The sequence below is a fragment of the Phallusia mammillata genome, chromosome 4, assembly GCF_965637545.1.
Source record: "Phallusia mammillata chromosome 4, kaPhaMamm4.hap1.1, whole genome shotgun sequence".
Lineage (NCBI taxonomy): Eukaryota > Metazoa > Chordata > Ascidiacea > Phlebobranchia > Ascidiidae > Phallusia > Phallusia mammillata.
This window is the reverse complement of record NC_137255.1, coordinates 3,253,259-3,274,686: the sequence shown is the minus strand read 5'-3', so window position 1 is coordinate 3,274,686 and position 21,428 is coordinate 3,253,259. Positions and strand designations below refer to the sequence as shown.

General features: G+C 33.7%; 2 protein-coding genes and 1 long non-coding RNA gene across 4 annotated transcripts; 1 reads left to right on the top strand and 2 right to left on the bottom strand.

Annotated features, from left to right (window-relative positions):
* Positions 1–12: 12 nt before the first annotated feature.
* On the bottom strand, positions 13–5,989 carry LOC145223010 (uncharacterized). 2 transcript variants are annotated; one of them, XM_080089294.1, is made up of 8 exons: positions 4,419–5,989; positions 4,067–4,131; positions 3,506–3,692; positions 2,960–3,103; positions 2,738–2,896; positions 2,304–2,448; positions 1,475–1,562; positions 13–807 (listed from the first exon to the last, which is right to left on the bottom strand). In XM_080089294.1, exons 1-8 carry the CDS (start codon positions 4,477–4,479, stop codon positions 766–768), a joined length of 891 nt encoding a protein of 296 aa, XP_079945420.1. In that variant the 5' UTR covers positions 4,480–5,989; the 3' UTR covers positions 13–765. The 2 variants fall into 2 exon arrangements, with proteins under 2 accessions (XP_079945420.1, XP_079945421.1); XM_080089295.1 differs by lacking the exon at positions 13–807 and having other exon boundaries at positions 856–1,562; positions 4,419–5,986.
* An 841-nt stretch (positions 5,990–6,830) lies between these two features.
* On the top strand, positions 6,831–8,338 carry LOC145223016 (uncharacterized). The gene is made up of 2 exons (XR_013859402.1): positions 6,831–7,230; positions 7,311–8,338. It is a non-coding gene; the product is annotated as an uncharacterized LOC145223016 (long non-coding RNA).
* Positions 8,339–10,213: 1,875 nt separating this feature from the next.
* Positions 10,214–19,210, bottom strand: LOC145223015 (kelch-like protein 2). Its single transcript, XM_080089299.1, has 12 exons — positions 19,094–19,210; positions 18,043–18,166; positions 17,822–17,975; positions 17,535–17,749; positions 17,303–17,446; positions 17,084–17,162; positions 15,863–15,948; positions 15,520–15,706; positions 12,923–13,066; positions 11,654–11,812; positions 11,375–11,522; positions 10,214–10,968 (listed from the first exon to the last, which is right to left on the bottom strand). The coding sequence occupies exons 1-12, from the start codon at positions 19,153–19,155 to the stop codon at positions 10,851–10,853; spliced, it is 1,620 nt and encodes a 539-aa protein (XP_079945425.1). The 5' UTR covers positions 19,156–19,210; the 3' UTR covers positions 10,214–10,850.
* Between the last annotated feature and the right edge of the window lie 2,218 nt (positions 19,211–21,428).

Here is a 21,428-nt window from a genome sequence, read left to right as displayed (position 1 = left end):
CACGCATACCTGGGTAACTGGACAGCGAATACAAAGAAGGCCTTTTGCAGGGCACCTGTATAATTACGACGTGCTTGACTTAAAAACTACATTAATCTGCTCTTGACTCAGATCACTTCCGCAAACTGGACGAACCAAGTATTTGACTGCATAAGAAACAAATAAGTTAGAGTATTTTGAATCACTTATTGCAAGTTAATGAACATTTTAAACTTCCTTATTGCAAACACACCTACACCACAACAAAACCAGGTTCTTGATTAGCTATGCACAGTCAAACATGAAATAACTATTCAAAACAACGTAAATGCGTGTTTTTAATGATAAACAGGCCAAACGCATTATACTCATAAAGATTGCGTCTCTGGAATTTATATTACTTTAGAACAAGGGTCGGCAACCTCTTTTCTACTGCAGACCGTTTTCGAAACTAAAATATTATCGCGGACCGGCCTTCAAAAATTACAAATACTTAGATATGAAAACGCATAAATTAGTTTATTCTCCGGAATACACGGGCAAAACGTTTCAAAGCATTTAACCTGAAAAGGTATACGGCCCGGTAACGAACCCGTCGCGGACCGGTGGTTGCCGACCACTGCTTTAGAAGTCGTTTTAAAATTCTGAAGAGCCTGAAATTAAGACATACCCAGGCACAAAACCTAAACTACAAGCTCGATTTTTGGTAAATACTACATTGTTTTGCGATGAAAGGTCACAAAAAATTAATGCAAGTACCTGCTAATTTGACCTTTCGGATAGCGGTTAACCGATAAACCACATAGCCCAGGTGTTAGTGTTCCATATCTAGACATAATTTAGTCAGCTAACAAGTCAACGAAACAGAAGCGTTGATAACGCATTTTTACGTTTTATTCAACGTTGTTTCAGCGCTAAAGAAACAAAGAAAAAAGGTTAAATCATACGAAAAATGACAATTCTTGTTACGATGGATGTCTAAAATGACTTTCCACTTGGTCACCTTTGTGTCTCCAATTTACCTTTGGAACTTTTTCGGGCTTTATCAATACATAATAGTTTGGGTGGGGTTTTTTGGCTTGTACATTTGCTTTGGATCCGAATTCGGGGCGCCTTACAACTTTGTTACAATGACCACGACTTTAGATGTAACCAACATAATACGGTAAAACTTTGTTTTGTCTATTATTATTTATAAAGACTTTGAACTTTGAACTATCTGAAAGTGCTGTTGTTGTTTGTGGGAACAGATTTCGACCGAAACTGACATTACTTTTTCAAAAATAACTATCCCGTTTTACAGCGATTTATCACATTACATATAAAAGAAAAGGTACAATTAAACAAAAACATTTTTTTTAAATGAAGAAAACAGTGTAAACAAATCAACAAAATGTGCATATAAACAAACAAAATCAAAACAAAAAATGTGAAAAACTTATCAGGTGGAAAAAATTCAAACACTTCATAGTGCAACAACAGTGGCATCACAAACCGGGTTCTCAGTTTCAAAAGCAATTGTCCAAACATTTGAAGTTGGATCATAAACTTCAACTGACTTCAGGTTTTCTTGTCCATTACGCCTGCAAATAGATTTCATATAGTTATGCTGTGGATAATTTTATATTGTGCAGAGCTGTGAAAACAACAAGGATGACCTTTTTTTAAATGCAACCATTGCAAAGTCACCTCTGGTCGCTTTAAGACAAACTTAGTATATTTAGAAACATATAAAATGTACCATAATCCTACTCTATACTATCAATTAATTTCTACTCTTTCATAATCAATCACTAATATTTCTTACCAAGTATTTTTTACACAGTTTGCATTCATAAATGATCAACAGTTTTGGTCAAATTGGTTACCGCATTTACTCGATTGCAAGCTGCATGTTGAGGTGTTAAAAATAATATAAGCCGCCCTCGATTGTAAGCCGCACACTGGAATTTAGATACTATTGTTTCATTACACAACTTTTTGTTATTTCATAGTATAACTATTTGCCCATATTTGTTAGTTAGGTTAGTAATTGTACCCAGAAGAACGTAAATCGACATTTAATCTGTACACGCATACAAGTTTTGAACCCCAAATAAGTTAAAAAGTTGAAGTGTAGAAATAATATCAATATAAAATTAAAATGTAAGCCGCCCTCAGTTGTAAGCGATTATAAACAGCACAAATGGCAGGTAAAAAAAAACAATATAACCTGTGGCTTACAATTGAGTAAATATGGTATTTGTTTTAGTCACTTTCAGATTAGGCCAAAAATACAGAATGACTAAAGTAAATGTAATGACAACTTTTTTTCCTTTTCTTACCCTCCAACAACGTAGATTTTGTTTCCAACCACACAAGCAGATGAAAGGTAGCGAGCATGTTGAAGTGATGCAACATTCTCCCATTTGCCAATTCCAGGATTTAGTCGCTCAACGGTTGAAAGGTCCTGGTCGTTCGCATAACCACCTGTTACAAAATTAAATATACATCCTAAAAGAGTACATTTTCACTCAAAATACATATAATAGAACTATTTGAATAAGAACTGAGGATGCCATTATATCGTCGAAATCGATATTATTTGTTTACAATACATTGCAACATGAAAAACACAGATTGATTTAGGTGTACTGAAAGCTTCAGTTACTAAGTGATGATTATCCGTAACTTGAATCATCTGTATTAAGCGCATGTTGGTTCAGGACAATTTGTGTAAAAGCACAGTTATATATAATAAAACTAGTTATATATTTACCTATTGCATATATGTTTCCATTTAACACAACACATGCCAAACCACATCTTGCTTGATTGAGAGGTGCAATCTCATTCCATGCATCACTGCTCACACCATAGCATTCACATGAAGACAAGCATCTGCTGTCATTATAACCGCCAACACAATAAAGTAAATCTAAAATAACCAAATATAGCATGTTCTTATAACCGAAATCTAAGCAGTTTCTTGTTCACTTACCATTGCAAACAACAGTTCCATGTTCAGCTCTTGCATGTAACATATCATTTATTCTCATCCACTTGTTGTTGTGGATGTTAAACTTTTCACAACTTGACAGTATTTCATAATTCATATCCAAGCCTCCAGTAACATAGATGTGATCTGAATAGAAAGGAGAAACCACAACAGACTTATCCTAGCCAAGTTAACATACTAGTTTCAATTCTTGATCTAACTAGACTTGAGTATGGCATAAAGAAACAATACTCGTAATTGAAACGTCTTCATCCAGCAAGCAAAGGACTAGGTGATTCCAGGTATTGAAACCTGGAATCACCCAGTCCTTTGCTTGCTGGATGAAGACTAATGAGCCTTATAGCAATGGATGTAAGTTCAGAAACAACATGTAGTTTAAAAATTTTAAGCTAAAGCATGAATGACTAAATGTTTTTTTCGAAACTTAAATCCATAGCAAAAAGAAAGTAATATACTACCAGAAAAGCTTTTCCATACCACTAGTGGTCAGCAAAACACACTTTAACAAACACTGCTCTATAGAATCACCTGACAAAAAACCAGATCTACACCATATACGATGCTCCAACATATTTGTCATAATACTCCATTTAGTTTTATCGTTTAAGTCTAACATCTCACAACTTTTCCCAGCTTCATCACTCCATCCTCCAATAATATAAATCTTACTTCCAACTTTTACTGTGGTAGCTGCCTCTCTTTCAGTGTTTGTTTTCTATTAAAAAAAGCAAAAAAATGTCAAAATAGTCAGCATAAAACTTGACACTGTAAAAGCATTGAGCCAGTAAATGATAAGCTGCAGACAGTGCACACTGTTTCGACCTACAAGGTCTCATCAGTGCAGCTGGTGATGAGAGTTCGGCTGCATTGGGTATGTAGGGTGGCCCTGTTACTCCCAACAAACTGGAGTGCCGACGGTTGGCTACATTGACCAACGCAGCCTATGTCTTGTCACCAGCTACACAAATGGGACCTTGTAGGTCAAAACAGTGTGCACTGTCTGCAGCTTAAGCTTGTCACTGCTTTGGGAATTGGTGGAATATGTTTTTCAATAGGAGTATCTGTGTTTTCAAATCAAGCAAAACTTACCGGCCAGTGAGTATGTTGCTTTGTGACGACATCATAAATAACACAGTCAGCAGGTGAATCCTCTCCTCCAATGATTAGAAATAAAAAAATGTGAGATCATTCCTATTGGTTATTGCAATACAGACAAATTCAGTAATTGCACAAAAAACTTGACAAAATAGTTATGCCCATATATATATGTACATTATTTTGGCCAAATGGTGCATTTTGGAGGCTAGTAAAGTAACAGGCAGATAGAAGGATAATCAAATCAAACTAAAATGATGACTTAAAACATATTGCAATTGTATGCACACAAAAACAGTATGCATGTTTTTGGCAAAAGGAAGTCCCTGGTATTGAAACTTTTTACCTGTAAAAATTGATTTGTTGACACTCACTGTTTGCAAACATTCAGCACTTTTCATTGCCATACACTAAACCAGCATGATAGACCTAATATATTATACAGAAGCTATGAATATATATATGAAATAACTTTTTCCAAAGTTTTTTTGTTAGTTTGTATAAAAACATTTTATACATAGCTAAAATATTTTATTTTTGTTTTACTGCTTTGAAAGTTTAGGAAATATGTCAAATATAATGGGAAGGTCAAATTGCAAGAAAACAATAATAAACAAATCCTCATGTTAATAAACTATGGCATAATTTCAGTAAAACAGTTTAATCATTTGTCTAGAAACGAAAAGAATAAAATTCTCAAACACCTTGTGTTCACAAATTTGTGGGTTCTAATGAGTAGTGCACCAAAGTTTCGGTTAGCCGACACATTTGGCTGAATATGTTGTTTGCCAATGTTTCGTTTTCGGTACGAATTTTTTGATTGAATGAAATGAATGCTTCAAATGACAATTTTGCCAATATGAAACATCATAAATTAACTAATTGTTGCATCTAAAAAATACAAGACATGTTGTCTGGAAAATATTAGAACTAAAGGAAAGCTTACGCATCACATTAGAGTATCAACCAGTTTACTTGCATCAACAACAAAAGGTTCATTTGGAAACATAAATCGAAAGGGGGCTTCAGCTTCGGCCTAATTCTTGTGGTCGAATATTCAGTTTCTTTTGTGGCGGGTTCAGTGCATCACTAGTTCTAATCTTATCCCCTACTCAATCCAATCTATTGCATACTACCCAAGGCGAAAAAAGATTTAGCAGACTTGCAAAAAACCGGTAGCTTGACGGCAGACTCATTGAGAATAATAACACATCTAGACATTGCCCGCTAAGGATTACAATGAAACAAATCACAACTACTCGCTAAGACGTATAGTGAATAATTTGACAAATATGACATACTTAACTTAAAGAAAGTGAGAACAAAATATACGTAAAATAAGCATACCGTGATTTACATAAAAAACTTTTTGCTTACAAGTCCCCTTCACAATTAACATTTATAACACCTTTAAGCTTTGTTTGGTGACTTTACAAGGAAAAGTCCAAATCCGACTAATCACATTTCCTATTTACCATGTGTTTTGACACAATTAACCAGAGGTGTTTTCCCAAATCTGCAGTGACAGTATAAATGTTAACAGAAATGCTTACATTTAGCTAACCATTTTTAAACATCTTATGTGTTTAAAACAGATTGGAAAATGCCCTGTGGCAACAAAATATGCTTTAATAATTAGTTACATGTGTTTGAAAATAGATTAGCTAAGCATAGGCTACACGTTCAAAATAATGAAACATACACTTTCTCTTTAGTTGCAATTTTGTTCTGAAGCTAATGTTATGTTAAATTCTTACGCAAATATACTCTTATCAAGAAAACATAACAAAATAGAACAGCTGTATTTTACGGAAACCTTAATTGTTGTATACAAACTTAAGGAATATTGTACGTTTTTACACATGGTCCTGTAAAAACCGAAAATTTGTAAACAAATAAACATTAGGTTCTTGGTAAATTCCCTGAGCAAACAAACGCGCTACAGAAATCATATTATTTTCTGTTTCTTTGTTGACGAAATATGTTTTGATTTATGGACAGTTATTTTTTTCAGGTTACAATTTTTTTCTTTTTTAAATAAAAACTTAGGCGACTTAACTTTTGATAGAACTTGACTCATTCAAACGTTAAAAGGAAGCACCTGCCTTACCCTTCAACGCATATCTACAATTTTTAATGAAGTGTATCGGTGTATTCTCGTCCAATGCCGGTAAACAACAGAACAGATGGTTCAGAAACCCATCAAGTGATGGTCGTTTATAAACCAGACAATGATTTTAACAGGGACTTGGCCTTGGCCAACCTAATCATGACCCAGAGCAACGCCGGTGAAACTCGAATGTGGTTTTAAAGTGTCAGTTGCACTGGTTTGGTTACAAATACGGGAATGCGTTTGATTTTGAGTTCTCTTGTGAAAAACTCCTTACAAAAACTGTTCGGTTTAAAGAATCAGTCAAGGCAAAACTAGCCTTTTTTTGTGAACAATTCTGCTTCTGCAGACGTTGTGATTTAATTTCGTTCCAATTTGGGGCCACATAGAGAAAACTATATACTGTGGCGAGGACTATTTTCTCTTGTCATATCTAGAAAGGCTTTCGATTGACCTGGTGCAGTGCATCACCCTATCGCTATTCCTGTCCACAGGGGCTGTGTTGCCAAAAAAAGCAATAAAATATGGAAACAAACAGAAAGCAGCTAGATTTTTTCCAAACATTTTTGCTACAATTAATACAGAATCGACACTTTCTAAAACAAAATAAAAATAAATACAACATCGCAATTAAAAAGCAAAAAAATGAAATAAATTGTAACATCAAGAACATACTGCAGTAATTTAAAATTTCAATGGCAGTACAGTGATGGTACAATAGCGGTAAGCATATTTCCAAAATGTTTCCGAATTCGAACAACGGGATTTTTAAGCCAATCACAATGGAGGAACTTCGCGGGTCACGGCATCTTTTAACCAATTACAACACACCCTGCGTATCAGATTTTATTACCCAATTAGAAGACACCTTTCGTAGCAACCGGCCTTCCATCGTATTTGAAGTATGTTTAGCACAGTTTAGTGATGGTTGTAAATTGTAATAGTTACAGGAAAAGGAAATTATTTTGTTCTTTTTAACATAATAACGCTTATAAACGATTTTGGTGGCAATGGCGGTGTCTATCGTTCATGAAAAGGATTTTCTGCAGTGAGTAACCCAAATGGATTATTAATGACTATATGGTTTTCTAACTTGAGAGTTCTGACACTTTTGTCCTGTATCTACAGAAGATGTTTAAATTAGAGTAAGTTTATGACCAGACTTTCCCGTAATGTTGATTGGAGACAAAAAGCAGTGGAAAATCTCTTGTGCTCAATTTGATACATGTGTATAGTTGAAACATAATCAAGTCTCACCCCAAATGACAACTTCAAGTCTTACTCGAAACGACAAGAACAGAAAAGCCAAGACACCTTACCCAAACATTGACAGCAATTGTCTAAAAGTGACAAGCTATTGACACTCACATTTCTTTTCTGCTTGACATCAAAAGCACAAAGTTCTTATGCCTTTCAGCTTTACCATGCACTTTGGTTTGAAATATATTTACTAGTTTTAATTATACTGTGCAGCGTGTACATGTAGATCTCAAAGCTGTAACATTTACCACTGGTTGTGGACATTTGGTACTAGATTAATTTCATTTTAGACACAATACATTAAATAAAAATATCATGATGTGGTATAAACTTATTTAGTATACTTCATAAATTAAGTACTTTTTCTTTGAAATGTTATGCAGCACCTATATCCTAAATGGTGAAGTTTATAAGCTTGTCGTTCTGTTTTTATGTTGAATTAAAATTGTAGTGTTGACTACCATGGTGAATTTTATAATCAATTTGCCCTAGAAATGCTACGAAGGACCTTGCACCTGTAGAAATAGCATAATGCAACAAAAGATGGACTAAAATCGTTAGATGTTTATTTAAAAATTGTGATTACAGCCTGCATAATAAACAGAAAATGTTTAGTGTATGGTTGGGTATTATCTGGTCAAATCGAAAGTATACACACTATAATAAATACATTTACAAAATGGCCCTTTTAGTTAGTAGTTAAACATTATGATCCTTGTCCATCACCACAAGTAATGAATGTAAAAGTCATCTAATATTAATTTGTTTGTAAATGTTGAATATATATTATATCACAGGATTTTCCAACTACACCACAGATCTTCTTTACACCAACAGCTGCCAGTTTGTCTGTATTTTTCACATATATATTACAAATGTAAATGGTTTTCTGGTGATATTCTATATGCTCTAAATTGATGTCATATTTTACCAAAGAATAAAGTACTTGATGATACAAATGTAATTGTGCATCTATGCTCATGGTTTGCAACAATAAGCATAAAAAAGCTTGGCGGTTTTTTTTTACATTTTAGATAGGGTGCTGTCAATGGACAGGTTTGCCAACTGTAATTAACAGTATGCTAAGTGAAAAGGTTTTTGTTTCATCATAAATATTATGAAGATATTATAGATACATAACAGACATAACCGACTTTTATACTATTTATGGTTCAAAACATGGGATTGCAAATAAATAAAACCTAAACTAGTGTAAGAAAAGATTTAATACTGAGAAAAAGCTGGTCACATACAGTGAGATAAGGAAAACAACTTTCTAAGACTGCTGCATGATTGTTTTAGGTGGTAGTTATTATGTACACTATTTTTGGGTATAAATGTTTATTATTTTAATGTCGTAAGAAAAAAGCACAACAAACTCTTCTCATAATTTACTTCATACTGTAGTAGCCTTTTTTAATCTTGCATTTGTGTGAAAGCATACAACTTCATTTTGTCATTCAAGATAACTTGTGTTTTATTAGACACTTACGACAAAATTAACAACATTAACAATGAAAACAACATACACATTGGTAGTTCAAAACTGAAAATATGTGCATAGTGTACATATAAGTTAGAACTGCACTGTGTACAAATAAGAAAGCCATTCATCTCTGTTAGTTATAGGAACAGTTTGATGAACTGCACTGTGTACAACCAAGAAAACCATTCATCTCTGTTAGTTTGGAACAGTTTGTTGATCCCAAGGTATGGCATGCATAATTTGATAAATTGCGTTGTTCATAGGTGATTGCACTAGAGACAATGAGGCACAATACGCTTTTATTATACCATCCAAACTTGTTCGTTGTGCAGTACTCATCATATATGCATAGGAAAAAATCGACATTGATTGATTGAAAGGGATGTGTTGCTATCCTAAACAAACACATACCACTGATGAGAGAAAATATTTTGCATGGAAGCTATTTCAGACTTAATAACAATTAGTAGTGTTTAATTTACCATGCATAAAGCATTTATTGCACAGAAACCATTTTACACCCAATAAAATTATAATTTACTGTTATTCATAACCTAACGAGCGTTACCTTCATTTCAAACATCCCAAATTCATCAGTCTTTATCTTGTTCTGACCCGCAAAACGCATTTTTAAATCAAAACTGACAACAAACTTTGAATCGGTGACAACAGTCAAGTTAAAGTCACCACTTAGCAACCTAGACGTGACGTAACGACAACCCGCAGATTTCCGCTGTTGTGATTGGCTGAAAAAACCCTGTTGTTCGAATTCGGAAACATTTTGGAAATATGCTAGCGGTAATGGTTAGGGTAGGTTTGTTTCAAATTGATAAAAGTGGCCCTGTAAAGTGGTTCAAACTTAACTACAATGTACTAATGACAATGTTTTAGCTGAGCAAAGTAATTAACTAAATTCAAATTTAGTGCAATGTTAAAACAAACATAAATGTAAAAAAGCACAACATGGTATGAAATATGCTTTGCAATGAATCACCAGCTGTCAATCATTCTTTACGCCACGCCTTGTTCGCCTTATTTGTTTATTTTTTGTATCGTTTATTTACGATTTTTTTGTTTTCTTTATTTATCTGAGTGTATTTTCATTTATTTCGGTGTTCTAATTGTTTATTTCTTACACTAACTTTTAAAATTCAGTGTCATTTAATATAAATCAATGACTTTATTAATCGAGCCATGGACCTGTCGGGCTGTTGCTGTTGTCGCTGCTGTGAAAGTATGTTGAGCTCCCACTGAAGGTATTGTATCATCTGGAAACTCGTACTAATTTTTACTAATATTTCGGCTACTTGTATTGGTTGCATGAAAAAACTGGTAGAAACAAAATGGAACAGTTTTAGAGGAAAAAATAAACAATCAGCAAATGTTTATCAAAGAGGTTTGTCTACAATAAAATACAACCGAAAAACATATTGAAAACTACAGCATTTTTACATACATAGTCAGTACAGTGGTGTTATACTAAAGCTAGTACCGTAGTAGGGATAGACTTGTTTCCAGTTGATACAGGCTGCATAAATAGTTTGAAATCAACAACATGTATGAATGATAATGTTTGGGAGACCAACACAGTGAAACAAACTCAAAATAATTACAATATAAAAACATCGGAAGAAAGCACAACATATTGAGAAATGTACATAGAAACAATAAGATACCGAGTGGCAATTAAACAAAAATTCAAATAATAGTAACAAATTTTTAATCCAAATCTTTTAATGGGTCATGCAGCTGTGACAGAGAAAACTACCTAGTAAGCTATTTCTAAAAACTTGTGTACAAAAAAAGGTAACATTTTAAAAATCTACGACAAAATATGTTCACATATATTATGACAAATATGTGACAATGGTAATGGAAATTAGTCGTATAGAACTCTTATCAGACCAATTTAGCAAAACATTTTAAATTGCAACAACAGTGGCAGCATAAACTGCTTTTTCAATTTCGAAAGCAATTGTCCAAACATTTGAAGTTGGATCATAAACTTCAACTGATGTTAAGTCTTCTTCATCATTGAACCTGTAAAAACTTGTTTGTTTTTTTGGCTTGCAAGAAACTTTTTTCAGAAGCAGTCAGAAAATTTTGCCTAAAGTAACTTAAAACTTTGTTCATCCCAAATCCACAAGCAAATGATTCCAGAAGATTGGATTTTTCAGAATAGGGATACAATTTAGATGGTATTATTTAAAAGCAAAAAAACATTTTAACCTGTTAGCTTCAGTTAATTCTTTTCACGCTTTTTCGCATGGACTAAAATGTCCTTACAACTAGTAAGTTACTTCTGTGTTAATGTTAATCACAAAGACACAAATATTTAATTTACTTTTAAAAATTTTAACACTACAAACAGAACAAGTTTAATGAACTTAAAGTGTGCAAATGCACTTTTACATCATTCCTAGTGGTTCAAATAGATTATTCTTACCCTCCAATAACAAAAATTTTGTTTCCAATCACACAAGCGGACGAAAGGTAGCGAGCATGTTGAAGTGATGCAATATTCTCCCATTTGCCAACTACCTGGTTAAATCGTTCAACAGTTGACAGGCATTGGTCATCATCCCCACATCCACCTGTTACAGTAGAAAAAGTGAGAAAAATATAGATTTAAGTAAAGTATATAAGTAAAGTACTGTAAAAAGTAAAATAGAAAACAATAAAACAATTAATCCAAACATACACTGATTAAACTTACAACTACTACCTATTGCATAGATGTTTCCATCCAATACAACACATGCCAAACCATCTCTTGCTTGATTGAGAGGTGCAATCTCATTCCATACATCACTCCTCACATCATAACGTTCACATGAAGATAAATGATTGTCATCACTCAAACCACCAATGCAATAAATTGAACCTAAACATTAAGCCTTTTTACATGGAGCGTTAAGCGTATTCAATACGCTTATTCGATACGCCTTTCTCTCAGTTTCGAAAAAGAAAAAAAGGCAAAGCGAATTGAAGAGCTCTGTTTGCCGATGTGCATGGCACAGGTGGTTTGAATATGCTTAGGCGCCAATAAGCTTAAGAGAACTTTTTTGTGAACAGGTAGGTCAACTTAAAATCATTGCTAGTTTGTTTAATTTGGTGCCGAATATAACGAGAAAATTTGTAGTTACTGTTGAACAAACGTTCCATACACAATGTTGCATATTTATTAAAGTTTTTCGTCCAACTGGTGCAAAGTTATACAAATTAGTCGTTTTTTTAACATATAACATTCAAAAGGCTCCAATGTAACAGGTTTGTACAGTCATATACAGGACTTTTCTAATGTGATGCTGTTTTTAGTATCTACAATTTAGAAATCAGCACTTATTATTATTGGAAAATGAAGTCAGAGTGATCTATACATTTTGAATGTTTCTTTCAACTATTTGTGAGCTTTTAACAGTTCACAATAAACAAATTCATATATTTGGTATGTCTAAACTCGACGCAAACAGCTGCCGCCAAGAAATTAATTTAGATTTTTTCAGAAGAATAGGCAAACAGTTCAAAAAATACTTTATTATTAACAATTGACCGGCCTTATGTTTGTATATCACTTTACAATAACCACCATATCTTTTTTGTGCAAAGCCAAAAACCTTGAATGCGATTCGGTTCGGCAGCCATGTAATTTTACGCTTTAGCGAATTGAAAACGTGACTTCACAAAATGCACATCAACGATACGATTCGATTTGCTCATGTAAAAAGGCTTATTGTTACCATTAGAATCAGAGCATTGTCACTAAATTATGTTTGCAAAAAAAATGTTTTTTTTTAAAGTTAACTGCTAACTTTTAGTCCCTCAAAATTTTGGCATACACACTAATTACAAAAAAACATCACTTTAGAAAAGAAAGGATATTTCGAATGCTTAGGAAAAGGATATTCCGATTTTGAACATTCATGAATGTATAAAGCATAACCACCATTTTATTCTTGTCACCTAAAATATATGAAGGTCCTAGTTTACTTACCATTGCAAACAACAGTTCCATGTCGATGTCTTGCACAGAACATATTGTTAATTCTCATCCACTTGTTGTTGTGGATGTCAAACTTTTTACAACTTGACAGTTCATCATAATGCTCACCCAAACCTCCAGTAACATAGATATGATCTGTACAAGAAATGAAAAACAAAATTTAAAAAAAAATCTGTGAGAGATTGGTGTCTTGACAAATATCAAATTTTACAAACAGCAATGTCAGCTTTAAGCGGTTTAAGTAGTAATTTTGAGAATATATGTTTAGTATCATTCTAAAGTTAAAATCTAAGAACGTACACAGGCATAACTATAATTAAACTAGACTGATGCAATTCTACACCTATAAAAAATAACTACACAAAATACCAAACAACAATTTTTGTCCAAACCAAACATTGCATAAAATTTTGACCACTAGAGGTGGTTTTAGCATAGCTGTTGATGGTTCTGTTGTCATACCACCCAATAACTACCATCTGCAAAAATAGCAGCCACCACTTGATGCAACTTGTTTACAAACACAATAAACATATGGCTGCCTTTATGAAGCTAATACACTATGGGAGCTTTTAATTAGTGGTATGTGCCAGCACAATAAAAAACATATGACAAACTGCTGCTTTAGACTTCAGAGGCCGGCAGGGTAATAGCTGAGCCTATTAAGTGACACATCTACATGACTATACCTACCATCTGTGAGAGAGTTTTATGTTATCTTCAAACACATTTTCTAAAAAATAAGTTTTATAAATGAAACTAGAGAGGTGGCTTTCTAATATATATACTTCCATTTTGTATTTTCTATATCCTATTTACCAACCTATTCTACCAATCATTTGATTTACTCATATGATTGTTTTTGCAAACAAACGTATTTGTGCAGATTTATGGTAAACAAATGTTCCGGTTATTTTGTATTGTTAAGGACAATTTATTAGAAAGCGTTACCCCAACTTCAAAAAGTTTTGACTGTATTCTTTTAGCATCATTATTGTTAAATAAATAAAAAAAACACTAAAAAAGAATGGAAAAAATACTTTCAATTTAATCTCTTGGTTTGACCTTAATATTGTCGTCCAAAGTCAGTTTTTAAACACAAATTTACCTAGAAAGCTTTAACAGTTGCATTGCAGAATATAAATTCGGTTGCTAAAAAAGTATACACAACATATTTTTTTCGCAAAACGAGTATCATTGACCCGTAGTAACCTCTGCAACACCAAACAAGTGCTTAATAACATTTTCACACCGTTTTCAATAGCATGCCGTTCTTAGTGTTTAACAATACCATTTTGTCAAAAATAAAGAAGTTCTGTTATGACGAAAAATCATTCTTAACTGTGTTTGTAACACCGACAAATTGACCTTTAGTGACCAGTGGTCATGCAGTGTCCTAGCTGATAACAAGAATTAAAGGCCATTTGTTGGGGGCTTATAAAAAGTCCAGCTTATTTTTTTATCTTTATGTTGTTCAACATAGCTTTGCTTGACACATTTGCAACCAAAACATGTTTATCAAGTTTAAATCACGTCTTAGGTGTGAAACTTTGCCCAAACCGAAAATGCGGATGATAACTTAATAAAACGACATAACATTGCTGTGCAGATATAGCTGATTTCTAAACAGCGAAACAACTGTCCCGTAAAACGTCTTTTCAAAGTCAAGCTGAGCCTTCTTGCTCTGCCCTAAACCGCCTTAATCGTAAACCAGTGAACCCTTGGGACTTCTATCTGACTGACAGTGTCCACATATTATAGTTGTAAAGATAACCATTTGATTGATTAAGGAAAAAAAATAAAAAATACACGAGTAACTTACTGCAAACATTTGTTTAAAATTTCTGTAAATTAGGACTTGTATTTGTGGCCTGAAAGTAAAATGATTATTTTGGGGTTAAAAGGGGTGAAAAATGGATGTATCCAATAAACAAGTTAGAAAAATATTTAGAAAATCTTACATTGCACCAACCAAAAAAGCAAGAAACTCTTATGTTATGCACTTTAGTAAGTACAGCCGTTTTTTAATTTTACGTATTCGGAGCCTGTGGGTGAACCGCTGGGTTGTTTGGGGTCAAACTTCAGGAGGATCAAATTTGGATCGATAGCTAACATCTTTGTAAATTTACGTAAATTTGTAGCACTCTTTCTTGACCAAACACGTTTAACAAACCAGCGTTAGATGTAAACGAATATTTAGGGGTTTAAGGGGTGAAAATGGGTAAATCCATTTTGAAGGTACACAATTATTTAGAATATCATATGTATACATTGCACCCAACAACAAAGCATGAAACTCCTGGATCATGTGCTTTGGTCAGTACAGCCGTTTTATTTTTTTGTTTTGGGGGCCTGTGAGTGAACCCTTGGGTCATTTGGGGTCAAACTGGTATTGATAGAGGGTCAAGTATTGATACATAACTAACATCTGTGTAAATTTGAATTAATTTGAAGCATCCTTTCTTAACCAAATAAACGTCACAAACCAGCATTAGACAAAACAAGAAAAAAATATGAACTAAAACAGTATATGTCTCCTTCAAGGAAGGGGACCCATAATAATATCTACAAGTTGTTTATGGACTAACCTGCTATGCAAGCAGATCCACAGCAACTACGATCTTCAAACATATTTGTCATCATGTTCCATTTTGTTGGTTCATCCAAGTTTAACATTTCACAACTTTTGCCAGCATCATCATTCCATCCTCCAGCCACATAAACATTACTTCCAACTTTTACTGAGATTGCCTCATTTCTTTCAATGTTTAGTTTCTGTTAAAAAAAATGGGGAATTCTTTTCAAAATACTGGGAAATTTGGATGTATCTATTTGGCATATATTTGTAAAATGTTATTTTTTGGTAAATCAAGCAATTCATATTTTGGCATGAACAACTAATTCATGTTTCTTTAAGCCATGAAAACTTACTGGTAAAAGAGTTGGTTGCTTAGTATTGACATCATAAACAACACAATCATAAGGTGATTTCTTTCCACCAATGATCACAAATTTGCCTGTGTAAAAATGTAAGACTTTGGTTATTAAAATTTACTTAAAAACTAGAAGGGTGGCTTAGCACATTTTGTTGTTGCACATACACTATAACCTATTTTGAAACAATAATATATTTCCTATGCTTATTTTGTATTGGGTCCCATATTACCGATTGTCTTTTATAACCTTAGTTGTTTCTGCAGGCAGAAACTCATGGGTCCCCACACATGTAAAGTTAAAAATAGTGCATTTCAAGAGATAACCATAGTCCAGACCACATGCTACCCAAATTTTAGCCAATTCCGACACTGTTTTATAAACTTACCCATTTTAGGGGGCTAGTAGGGTAACTAATGGGGTTTGACACTTAACAAAAAATATGAACCTCAATGACCCAATTACCAGTACTGCAAAATTTCAGCCTAATCTGCCAATGTTTAAAATTTCGACCACTAGAGGTGTTTTGAGCAACAACCGTTAATGCTTCTGACGTCATTGTGCTGTTAACAACCCTCTAACTGTCATGGCGCAAAAATGTCCACCAAACATTCCACCAACAACTAACATACAACTGGTTGCCCTTGTAACATTATTGTGCCACAGAATTCTTTCGTTTGTGGTGCCGAGTAACATACAAATACGTTTTACGTTCTACCGGGTTAAACACAACAATCAACACCTATAAATGTCATACACTACAAGCTATTCAAATTTCAGCCAATTCCGACACTGTTTACAAACTCACCCATTTTTAAGGGGCTAGCGGCGTAAATACTGGGGTTATCAACAAAAACGAAGTGTGATGCACATCTACATAACGTTATCTACCATCTGTATAAGTTTCATGCAAGTCCATTAAACATTTGATGGAAAAATAAGTCGAACAAACTTTAGGCAGAAAATAACCTATTTTAGAGGGCTAGCGGGGTAAATACTGAGGTTTTTAAGACAAATAAAGTGGGATACACATCTACATAGTTATATCTACCATCTGTGTAAATTTCATCCAAATCCATCAAACATTTGATGGAAAAACGGGTCGGACAAACTTTGGGAAGAAAAAAAGAAAAGAAAAAAAACAAAACAAATTCGAGTAAAATCAATATGTGTCCCCTTCAGGGAAGGGGACCCATAACTACCAGAAATGTTTCCCACCAGTAAAAGTTGGTTGAATAACTTTCGCAAATGCATCAACAAGTAAACGCAAACAATCTGCATTGTTTCTGACCAGATCCTGTACAGAAATATACAAATAAATTGAAAGCAATCAGCCATAACCAAGGACATGCATACTTCGACTTTGAAAATTTAAAATAAACTTTGCATATGATGTATTCTAAAGACAACTATTATAAAATCTATTTTTAGTTTAACCTTTGTGGAAATTTGGGCAAGAAAGTCAGAACTCATTAAAGTTGGATCCAGTTGTGAGAAAAGATTCACAAACAATTCCTCACGTTGAAGAGGGTTATGATTCACCCATTGCACAATCCCAGTAAAAAGAGCTTCTTCACAACTCTGATAATAAAAAAGCAAATTTTAAAAGAAGCACCACTACTCATAGTACAATTGTAATAAAAAAATCATGACATTTATCATAACATACTTTGTTTCTTAGCTTGATAACAGCAGACATATCATCAACATCAAGTTGCACAAAATCATTTTGTCGAACAACTGCTGCAAAGCTAGTTGTGATTTCTTGGTTTGTTTTAACAAACACTTCATCCAGATTGTATCGCTGAGCATAAGCTCGAAGTTTCAGGCAATTGCCAGCAGATACAAGTTTAAGCAGAGCTGATTTGCAAATCTTTTTAAGGGCTAAAAACATAAAATGTAAAACTTTATTTGATGAGTAAAGAATTCAAATATTTCATAATAAGAATTCCAAACCTTCCAATTCGGTGTATTCTGCATCATCCAAAATGTCTGTCACATTTTCCTCAGTAATTTTAATTCTACCAGTATAAATAAACTCAATAAGATTTGCAAGTCGCTGATGTGGAATCTGGAGCATCTTAACAATGCCTTCATATTTCTCTTTCATCTGCAAGGTAGTAGCACATTTTATCAACTAGGTAAAATTCAGCAACATAGAGAGTGGCATTATGTACCTCAATGGTAAACATCTTCTTAAAATACTTTGAAACAAGCATCATAATGTTTTTGTGAACTGGAAATTGTTTTCTTTCAGACTCCAGCACCAAATCACAAGTAGAGTCCTGTGAATTTCGATCTCTGTAATAAACACAGTGTTACTTTTTGTGTAAAAGCAAATTACATACGAAAAAGTTAAACTAAATAGTGGTGACCAAAACTTTAAAAGAGATCGTTACTTTCACTATTTATCAATTCATACACAATTTTTTGACAATAGGACAATAAATAGCAGGACTGGGCAAACACAACCATCACCCCAAAACAACGCTTCATTTAGCAAATAGTCACAACTTTATTTGTAAAGCCTAAGAAATTTGATTGCCAAGGGTAAGGAAGGCAACCAGTTCGGTTTTGCCATCACTACACTTTTGAAATAGCAAGAACTTACTCCATTACATTTTTTTTACCGCAAACAACATAATCCCACCCACATCCACTTTCAACATACCTACTTAAAATGTTTAATTTTCATGGGGCTAATTCGGTAACCACTCGAATAATTGAAAGCAAACAGACAGCTTTATCTCTCTAGCAAAAGAAAAGGTTTCATTCCGCTTTTATGCCAAAAGTAAATAGATAAAAACAACAAAAATGAAGTTACATGCCTTAAGAGGACTCATCGAGATAATGGAATCACAAAACTACTACACACGAACAAAGCCACATCAGTCATATCAAAATTGCTTGAACACTGACTAGCCCTAAAACATTTAACAAGTTTAGACCCTTTCTCTTTGCCCAAAGTTTGAGTTTAGTCTAGTGATTATCAAAAAAATAAGGAAATTTTTGCAAGTTACAAGGGGATCACAAGTTACATTTGCTTGCTAAAATAGATGCTGGAATGAAAAAAAGTTGAAACCACTGCTCTAGGACCTGACCCCTGTCCTTAATGTAATTAAAAATAGTTTTAAGTTTTTGTTGTAGTGAAAGAGAGCTCGGAACACTTTCATCAATTTAGCACATTTTAACAACATTATAAACCAAGGTAAAAAAAATTGTACTTACTCAGCAATGAGTTTTCCCAACCAAGCATAGTGATTTGTGGAATCACTGTCAGTTGTATCCATTATGTTTGTTGAAATAATTAAAAAATACACCTAAATTTCCTGTAAACCCTGAAATGTGGACTAAAATAAACATTTTGTTAAATATAAAATAGTTTATGATATCCAAAATAGCTGACTCAAAAATATTACAAGTTGAAATTACTTTTTGTAGTTTGAAAACACCACAGCAGTACACAAAAAATCAATCAGAACAAAATGCTGATTTTCCACTAGAACAGAGGTCGGCAACTGTTTTTGCGATAGGGATCGTTTAGAAACCAAAATTGTATCAATGACCTGCCTTAAATAACTACAAAAAATAAACAAAAAATGCACATATGATAGTTTATCATCTCGGGGAGTAACAGGCAAATATTTGTGAAACATTTAACCTAAAACGCATACAAACGCCTTGGCACAGGGCCATGGCAAAACTGGCTGTGCATGGCCATAATGTACAGCTTAGCTTTGAATCAGTGTAAACTTAAGTAGTAGGTGCTGCTTTAACAAAAAACTAAATAACAAATGAGTCCAGGTTTATCTTCAACAGCTATTTATTGATGTTTAAAAAATACTTGAAGTTTTTGTGGCTAAACATCAAAAATATTTATAATTAATCATCCTATACTCCATACCCTAAAATTGGTCATAAACTTCTGTAGCATTCAACAAAACTTATGACATGCTAATTTAATCATCCAAGGTACACCAGATGCTTACATCCCAAACTTCATAAAGCATGGCAATCGTTTACTGCCTCTGGAAATTTGGCATAAAGTACTGTCTAGTCCTGTTTATTACTCGCATTGTACCTGGTATTATCAGTTTGCACACAGACTTAAATGATATGTATGTGCACACACAGGATATAGTGGTCCTGCACGCCCGAGATCTTAACAGGAACTGTCATATTCTGTGGGATAGATTTGAATTGTGTATAAGTACGTTTTTCGTAGGTATGTTTTCGATTGTAACCTGCTTGCAATTCTAATTGCATTCACATGAATTTACTCAAGCTTTTCTTAACATATTGATTCAAGTGTTAGCATGATTTTTTGGAATTTTAATTTGTGCAGTATCGAACTAAAGCAAAAAATAATGGAAACAAAGTTGTAAGGAAACCTGTATCTATATACTTTAAACAATTTGCACTATATCCGACTGCTATACTCTACAAAACTTTTATGAACGTTTCTAAATTATTAAGAAAACATTTCTTAATTTTCTATGCCTGGTCCAAACTTCCAATAGCAAAGGTTAATTCCGTTGATAATAGTTTCCCTGTAAAAAAAATCAAAACGTGCGTCTAAAACATATTTACACCTTAAGTCAACAACTGGGCAACACTACAAATAACACAGTTGCATACTTCAATAAACCTCGTAGCTGAATTGTAAATTACGCAGTATTTTCCAAACCTGTGACCTTAAACACAAACTTTTGCCAAACTGAAAATTTGGAAACATCATGTGGTTGGGAATCCCCTTAAGTAAACAACACCTCTGACTATAGAAATCATGTTATTTGGTTGATTTGAGTTTATTTCGGTAAAACAAAGCAATCACGCTAGTTGCATACAACCACAAGTCGTTATTTATGTTGAAACGTTACAATTAGCTATGGTAATTTAAAAATTGTTCGTTCGAAATACTCTTTTTCAATGTAAACGTAGCCTTTTTGTTGGGCATGTACAGAATTCTACACTTTTAATTAAGCAGGAGGCACGGGATTTAAAGGGTACTTTACATGGGTTTACGGAGTCTAAAAATTTAAGAAACACTGCAGGTCGCAGTTCTACTCATTAAATGTGATATCGGATTGGTGTACAAGTAATATACATTCTCTAGGAATAGCAATCACGGCCCTTGATTATTGCTGCTTTCAAAGGAAATCACAAACAAGCCAATGCTTTTAACATAAACATACGATGGAAAGAATGGTGTAATTGCAATGGTTTTAAAATAGAACTGGGTGTATCGTCTTGACCCGTTTAAACCTTAGTTAAACGTGAGGCCTAATTCTGGGACCGAAATTGAACTATGGAATAAACAGCTGCAAGCCACAAATTACACACCATGTTCGCAAGCACAGTTGCGCAAAGAAAGCTAAATTACGATCCAAATATGGTAAAAGTGTCAATCACATAACGCCAGGCTCATTAAAGGCGCCGATTACATAGCTTTCCCATATGTAACAGATGAGGCTGGACTAGCCTGCAATCGAATTCGAACCCAAGACAGGAGTCTTTCCCAGGACCCGCGCTTTACTAACGCATCTGAACAGGCGTAGCGACG

What these genes read in the sequence shown, in the direction of transcription:
- LOC145223015 (XM_080089299.1), bottom strand. Translation starts at nt 19,155, where the DNA reads ATGGATACAACTGACAGTGATTCCACAAATCACTATGCTTGGTTGGGA. An exon ending in TTATCAAGCTAAGAAACAAA is followed by an intron (nt 17,447 to 17,534) that starts GTATGTTATGAT and finishes TTTTATTATCAG; the next exon opens with AGTTGTGAAGAAGCTCTTTT. An exon ending in TTGCCCAAATTTCCACAAAG is followed by an intron (nt 17,163 to 17,302) that starts GTTAAACTAAAA and finishes ATTTCTGTACAG; the next exon opens with GATCTGGTCAGAAACAATGC.
- LOC145223010 (XM_080089294.1), bottom strand. Translation starts at nt 4,479, where the DNA reads ATGGCAATGAAAAGTGCTGAATGTTTGCAAACAGTGAGTGTCAACAAA. An exon ending in TGGAACTGTTGTTTGCAATG is followed by an intron (nt 2,897 to 2,959) that starts GTAAGTGAACAA and finishes TGGTTATTTTAG; the next exon opens with ATTTACTTTATTGTGTTGGC. An exon ending in AAAATCTACGTTGTTGGAGG is followed by an intron (nt 1,563 to 2,303) that starts GTAAGAAAAGGA and finishes ATCTATTTGCAG; the next exon opens with GCGTAATGGACAAGAAAACC.